Consider the following 7,379-nt stretch of genomic DNA (forward strand, 5'->3'; position numbering starts at 1 on the left):
GGGGCGGAGCCGGAGAGCGTGGGGCCGCCGGAGCCACTCGGCAGGGGCTGGCCCGCCCTCATGGACCGAGCCGCGTCTCTTTGGTCAGCCGGGCGCCAAGTCCCGCCCACCGCGCGCCGCTATTGGTCACCCGACGGAGGAGAGGAAGCGGAAGCGCGCGTCGCCTAGCGACTGAGACTGCGCCCGCCCTCGGCGCCACTAACGACGGCCGTGACGGGCAGGCGCTGCCGGCCAATGAGAGGGCAGGAAAGAGAGGAGGCACCGCCTGCCCTTCAAGGGAGTCCTGAAGGAAGCCTCTGCGCATGTGTCGGGAGGGATGCTGCCTGACGTTATCGGATGACGGGCGGGGGTGGAGATGCAGGGATGTAGGGATGCGAGTTTTGGCAAGAGGCTGAGCTTGAGACCCGACTGGCAGGTTCTTGGTGCTTTTTGTGCAGGGGAAAGAAAGAGTTGTGCGATTGATGCCTCCGTATGCCAAGGCCTAGCGAAGGATGGTATTCAAGGGCCTGTTGCATGCACCCGGGTTCCATCTCCCATCATCCATCTATCCATTCTATCATTCCATCTCCATCATCCCTGAACCCCGCCATGAGGCTCAGTGCACCTGAGCACCAGGAGTGACCCCCCCCCCCGCCAAGAACTAAACAAAACAAAACAATAAAGGACCTTGTACGTGATCCAAGCTCATTTCTCCCACCTTCCTTTTAACCTTTCAACAGGGAATTTGGAGCCATTCCAACATATCACACACATTCCATTCCTTTTGGGGGGGGGCTTTAAAGTAAGACTTTTAATTTTTGGTTTTGACCCCACACACAGTGCTTGTTGACTGACTGCTCCTTGGTAGTGCTGCAGGGAACAAGGGATGCTGAGGAGGTAACTCAGGCCTCCCTCTGGCTGAAAAATGCACTCTGGGACAGGCTCCCAACCTTTCTTAAAGTATTAGTAAGCTGATGCTATCAGGCAATTTTCAGCGCTGCCCACATTGTAAGTTTAACAGCAGGGTAGTACACCATTCAAGGTATTTTCATATTTTTGCTTAATTCGTTCAAGGCTTTTAGTGGTTAGCTCTCATTACCTGGCAGTTAATTGAATGTGCAAGATAGAGCCATATTGTTGTTTGTTCTTAGCATCCATCCTGGATCGGCTGTGTGCAAGGCAAGCACCCAGCAATTCTTTTTTTTTTTTTTTTTTGGTTTTTGGGCCACACCCGGCGTTGCTCAGGGGTTACTCCTGGCTGTCTGCTCAGAAACAGCTCCTGGCAGGCATGGGGGGACCCTATGGGACACCGGGATTCGACCCAACCACCTTTGGTCCTGGATCGGCTGCTTGCAAGGCAAACGCCGCTGTGCTATCTCTCCGGGCCCAGCAATTATTTTTCATATCTAAATCTCATTCCTGTTTCTTCTTCCATTTAGCCATGGTAATGGAGAACACACATTCTTATTATTCAAGACAAGTTCTCTTAAGGAGGCCATGTGTTTTAGAAGCACCATTTCACTCTTCTTCCAAATGTCTATTAGCAGACATTGGTATGTCTTTCACTCCTTTCAGTCTTCTCTCTAAACCGATTAGGCAACCTCAAGTTCTGTATCTGAACCCTTAAGATGCATCTTTGTGTCCCACTTATGAGGGAAACCAATTAGTGTGCTGGCTCCATTGAGTGTGAAATGCCCCCCCCCCAACCCCATCCCCATCCCCATTCTTACCCCAGTTCCAGTTCTGCTGTAAACCAATGCTGCACCTTCATCTTTCCTCCTAGCTGGGTAGTAATCCACTGTGGAATATGATGGACTCACTGTCTTTACAAACGTGGGGTTGTTTCCTGTCCTTGGTCATTGTAAATAGTGCTGCAATGAACACTATGCATAGATTAGTGTTTTGTGTTTTTTGGATAGATACGGAGTGGGACTGCTACTTCATAGGATAGTTTGTTATTTTAGTTTGTTTTATTTTGGGGTCACAACTGATGATGCTCCTGGCTGTATGCTCGGAGACCACTCCTGGTGTGGCACTGGACCATAGGGGTTTGAGGGATTGAAGATGATCAGGCACATTTAAGGCCAGTACGTTCATCACTATGCTATTGTTCCTGTCCTACTTTATACTGTTTTCCAGTAATAAAAAACTGAGAGAAATGAAACCCGTTCACACCCTCACCAACATGTGATTGCCTTGGCTCTGCATCGACAACAGCATTTGTTGTTTCAGCCTTTTTTTTATTTTTCACTGATAGTTTCTTTTCTGGGCCATAACAACCAGTGTCCAGGCCTTACCCCAGGCCCTGCACTCAGGGATCACCCCGACGGATTCCCCCAACTAGACTAAAATGCAATTTTATGCGTTCTTTAGTTTTCCACTCCTCCTTCATCTAGACAAGATGACCAGAAATGTCACTCAATGGTCTTCTCCATTCCTAACAATACCTATCATATAAGTCACCACACCTCTGTAAGGATAAATGTATCAAACATAACTGGCTTCCAAAAGTTATAATCACCATCTGAATCCCACCTGAGCATTACTTGTTTCAGCTTCAGAAATGACCCAACACTTCCCTTTCTATTCTCACATACTTTTCAACTCCCAAGCCTACTTATTCTTCAGGAAATTTATTGTGGTAGACTGAAAGACACAAATCTAACATTTTGTGTGTGTGTGTGTGTGTGTGTGTGTGTGTGTGTGTGTGCTTTTGGGGTCATATCCAGAAATGCTTAGGGGTTACTCCTGGCTCTGAACTCAGGAATTATTCCTGGGGAGAATAGAAGGACATATGGGATCCTAGTATTAAATCTGGGTTGGGTACCTGCAAGACAAATGCAATATCTCCAATATTAATGCTCCTGCCTCAACCTAACACATTTTGGTAATAATAACATCAAATAGCTTCAAAACTTGGGGATCACTATAAAATTCTCAAGTCCTCAACTGAACAATGTCTGCATATTCACCACATACTTCACCACAAAACAATGTATGCATGGTTTAGAGAATACTTTATTACACTATAGTAATAACATATTAGTAATTTTTTTTTTTTTTTAGTTTTTTGGGTCACACCCAGCAGCACTCAAGGGTTACTCCTGGCTCTATGCTCAGAAATCGCCACTGTCAGGCTCGGGGGACCATATCGGATGCCGTGATTCAAACCACCTTCCTTCTGCATGCAAGGCAAATGCCTTACTACTGTGCTATCTCTCCGGCTCCATATTAGTAATTTTGAATGAGGTCTGCCATATGTCCTGTGTACCATTTCTCACCATTCACTCTTACGTGTACAGAAGGTGAAGGTGTCTTAGAAGATGAAGAGTACATGACCCAATGAACACTTTACATTTTTATCACAGAATTAGGATGGGTATTTTTCCTTGCCCACATAGAACAGAGTCTGGACACACTGGACACACGACTCAAAAGCAGAAAAGGACAGATGGTTGGGAAACACAAAGTGATCACTGCGTTGATGTTTAAGAGGAACCAGTTGGGATTATTGAAGACAGCCAAAGCAATATGGAAGATGGAGGAAATAATGTTAAAGTAGATAAAAGTGCTCACCAGAAAGAGGATAGTCTGGGTGGCCCTGGACTCGGGGGAGGATTTGGAGGATATGCTGCTTCTGTGAAGGTGTTGGACTCTCTGCTTGTGCCTGTATAGGATCAGAATCATGGACCCACTGGCCCAGAGCATGACCACAAAAAATATCGCATCAGAGAAGGAGAGCAACACAGCATACATTGAGTCCATGATTTGATCATGACAGACAGAGAAACAGTACCCAAATTTTTTTGCACTGGAGGTCTTATTGATACCCAAACTACTAGACATGAATACAGGGTAAATGACATTCACTAGCACACTGACCATCCAGCACAGGACAACAGAAGGGACAATGCACTTGGGAGCTTTGTCTTTTATCACTGCCCATCTGGAGCTCCTTGGAATGATGGTGACGGCCTGGAAGACACTCAAGAGGCAGGTAGTCCCAATGGACATAACCCGGCCAACCCCACGAATGTAGGGGAGAAACTTGCACCCTTGGTCACTGAGGTTCTGAAACACCCCAAAAGATTCCATGGTTGAATGGATTCCACTTGAGAACAGTACCAAGAAATTGGCTACAATCAGATTCTTGACAATGAAATCTATGGGCCTCAGCCGACATCCTGCGATGGGAAGGAAGAAATAATAAAAAAGAAGAAAGAAATTCCCCAGGGTTCCAAATACAGTCTGTAATAAGAAGATCATTCCTACTACTAAATCTCTGGTATTCATTGTGATGCATCTAAGGATGGACACTTACCTTCTGAGCTCCAGGACCCTGCATGGGAATATTTGGCCCAGGCCACGTGTATCAGGTCCATTGCAATCCTGTCTCCCCATTTCAGCTTCTCCTGCTATGGCATTTGCAGCCCTTCTATCATTGTGAAGTTTCCCAGATTAGAAGGAAGAGTCAATAAAAACATAGTCACTGTATGAGGACTTAGCATGAACTTCCTGCAGGTTTTGTTACTACCCACATTTTCTCAGTCATGAAGACATTCCTTATAAAAGAGAGATGACACAGGCACAGAGATCTAAGTGTTTGGTGGGCATTTCCACTTTATTAAAGTTTACAAAGGAAGTTTTGTCTATCTGGGATGGAAGAAAGATAGGATCACAATCCACACACTCCAAATTTCTACTCAGCTCTGCTCTCCACTGAGCCATCACCAAATCTAGTTCACGAATGAAATCTATAAATTTGATTTGGTGATATTTACAACTAACTTATTGTATATGTTGGAAATGACTACTTTCTACTTCTTTTAGAAGGCTTATTTTTAAGGCAAATTTCCACGTCAGATAAATCTTTTAAAACCTAAATCCAAGGTTTTGGTTTGATATGCCACAGCTTTAACTGCTGCTTCCTGAGGAATGAATTGAGTGAAAAATAGCTCAACATTAGGACACATGGGAAGGTTCATTTTCTTAAACTCAAGCAGCAGAAGTGCAACAATCACAGAAATTGGACAGGAAGATTGATTAGATGTACAGGGTCAAAACAGCATTTAATTATTTCTGGTCTTTGACAAACCTATTTAGTCGTATCTGAGCACGTCAAACTGTCAGCAAAAAAATCCCAGAATTTGCAATATCCTTAATGCAAGATATATAAAATACTGTACACAACAGATATATCACAAGATAAATTTGAGCCTGAAAGAGAGATGGAGATATAACCCAGGGCAGGGTGCTTACTTGGACAGACTACCCCTCAATTTTTTTTTTTTTTGATGTTGAGTCACACCTGGCAGTGCTCAGGGGTTACTCCTGGCTCTATGCTGAGAAATCACTCCAAGTAGGCTCAGGAAACCATATAGGATGCTGGAATTTGAACCACTGTTCTTCTGCATGCAAGGCAATTGCTCTGCCTCCATGCTATTTCTCTACCACCCACCCACACCCACATTTTTTGGAAGACTACCCAAATTTAATCCCCAATAAGCCTTACTATCCCACCAAACTCTACCAGGAATGATTCCTAAGCACAGAGTCAGAAGTAAGCCCTCAATACCACTGGCAGTAGGCCCAAAACAAAACAAAACAACCAAAAAATTTATTTTGGGGCTGGAGAGATAGCACAACAGTAAGGCATTTGCCTTGCATGCTGACCCAGGAGGGATCCAGTTCGATTCCTGGCATTCTATATGGTCCCCAAGCCTGCCAGGGGCGATTTCTGAGTGCAGGGCCAAGCGCACCACTGGGTATGGCGCCAAAAGCAATCAATCAATAAAATAAAGTTTAAAAAAATATATAAAAATTATTTTGAGCCAGATAATTTATATAAAATGTAAAATATTATACTACTTTTCATTTAAGCTGTCTCCATAATGCTAAGCATAGAGTCTCTTCATAATGGAGACTAAGAATATAAAATGCCATGGCTTCAGAATTAGAATGGTAAGAAGACCCACCTAATATAACAGCTCAGCCCCTCCCAGTGAGTCCAATGCGTCTTTAAAGAATCCCCTTATCCAAAATATTTCCCTCTCTGCATTCTTCACAAAATACGTTTAGATTCTAATGTTCAAATGTAAACATAGAAAACTCACCAACTTTTCCTGTTGCCCAAATGGTGCTCACACGTGAAGGTCAAGGTACTCAGGATGTGTGACAAGGTGGCCAGGAACCTACATATGAAGTTGTGATTCGGTGATCTCACCTCTCTTAGGAGCTATAATTAGCACTTCCCCTGGAGGAGGCTTGGCAGTAATAGGCCTGGGAGCTGAGAGTGTTTCTAAAACTTATTGCACAGATGAGAACTTCCTGCAATTTCTGACTTTCAACTCAAAGGAGACTTTTGGGATGTTGGATAGAGATGCTGCATTTCCACCATTCCTGGAGGCAAATGGTGCCTCCATGGAAGGGACAAGAAATCCTGATTCATGTGGTACCTGCACTGAGTTTGTGTGTCCCATTGGGTCATCCTCCTCACCATAAAGACTTACACAGCAACGCATCTTTCCAAAGTCAGGCAACTAAGGTACCATCAAAGACAGCAAGAGCAAAGAATAAGACAAGTCCAGCTACTCAGAAGGACTTACAATGAGCTGAAGAACAACAACATGACACAGACACTGACATCTGCTATTGATTCATGTGACAATGGACTTAGTACTGACTCACTGTCATATGAACATGACTATTTTCCAAAGAGAAAGGGAGAAATTTCTCAAAGAAATCACCGAGTAACTGGTGTAAAGGGAAGACTGAACATTCTTGTTACTGTAGATCAGTGGTCCGCAACCTGCGGTTTACGAGCCACATGTGGCTCTTTACACATTTTTTTGTTAATTTTTATTTTATTCATTTTATTTTTATTTTTTTTTGATTTTTGGGTCACATCCAGCAGCACTCAGCGGTTACTCCTGGCTCCATGCTCCTGGCAGGCTCAGGGGACCATATGGGACACCGGGATTCGAACCAATGACCTTCTGCATGAAAGGCAAACGCCTTACCTCCATGTTATCTCTCTGGCCCCTCTTTACACTTTGAATTTGGCTCTTCTGTGTGCCGGGCGGCCGCTCCAGGAGTCAGGACTCTGCTCCTAGCCTTTGTCAATGTGCGCCCTGTGTGGCTCTCAAAATAAATTTCAATCATGGTTTTGGCGAGATTTGGCTCAGGTGAAAAAACAAACATTGCCAACCACTGCTATAGATGAACCAGTGGCATTTAATTCAAGACCAAGAAATCAAGTTGCTTCACTATAGCATTTTAGCGGGTATGCCTTTTTTCCCCCAAAATATAAATTAGTCTTCAGCATCTAGCAGAGTCCCCCAAACACCACCGTCAGTGATCCCTGAGAACAGAGCCAGGAGAAAGTCTTAAACATAGTCAGT

General features: G+C 44.2%; 1 protein-coding gene across 1 annotated transcript; it reads right to left on the reverse strand.

Annotated features, from left to right (window-relative positions):
- Nucleotides 1–58: 58 nt before the first annotated feature.
- LOC126028662 (vomeronasal type-1 receptor 4-like) lies at nt 59–4,272 on the reverse strand. Its single transcript, XM_049787600.1, has 2 exons — nt 3,373–4,272; nt 59–481 (listed from the first exon to the last, which is right to left on the reverse strand). Exons 1-2 carry the CDS (start codon nt 4,270–4,272, stop codon nt 59–61), a joined length of 1,323 nt encoding a protein of 440 aa, XP_049643557.1.
- Nucleotides 4,273–7,379: the final 3,107 nt, after the last annotated feature.

The sequence above is a fragment of the Suncus etruscus genome, chromosome 14, assembly GCF_024139225.1.
Source record: "Suncus etruscus isolate mSunEtr1 chromosome 14, mSunEtr1.pri.cur, whole genome shotgun sequence".
Lineage (NCBI taxonomy): Eukaryota > Metazoa > Chordata > Mammalia > Eulipotyphla > Soricidae > Suncus > Suncus etruscus.

Coding starts and splice junctions, on each gene's coding strand:
- LOC126028662 (XM_049787600.1), bottom strand. CDS start 4,272: ATGAATACCAGAGATTTAGTAGTAGGAATGATCTTCTTATTACAGACT. Junction 482..3,372: donor CCAGACTCTGTTCTATGTGG/GCAAGGAAAAAT, acceptor ATCCTTCGCTAG/GCCTTGGCATACGGAGGCAT.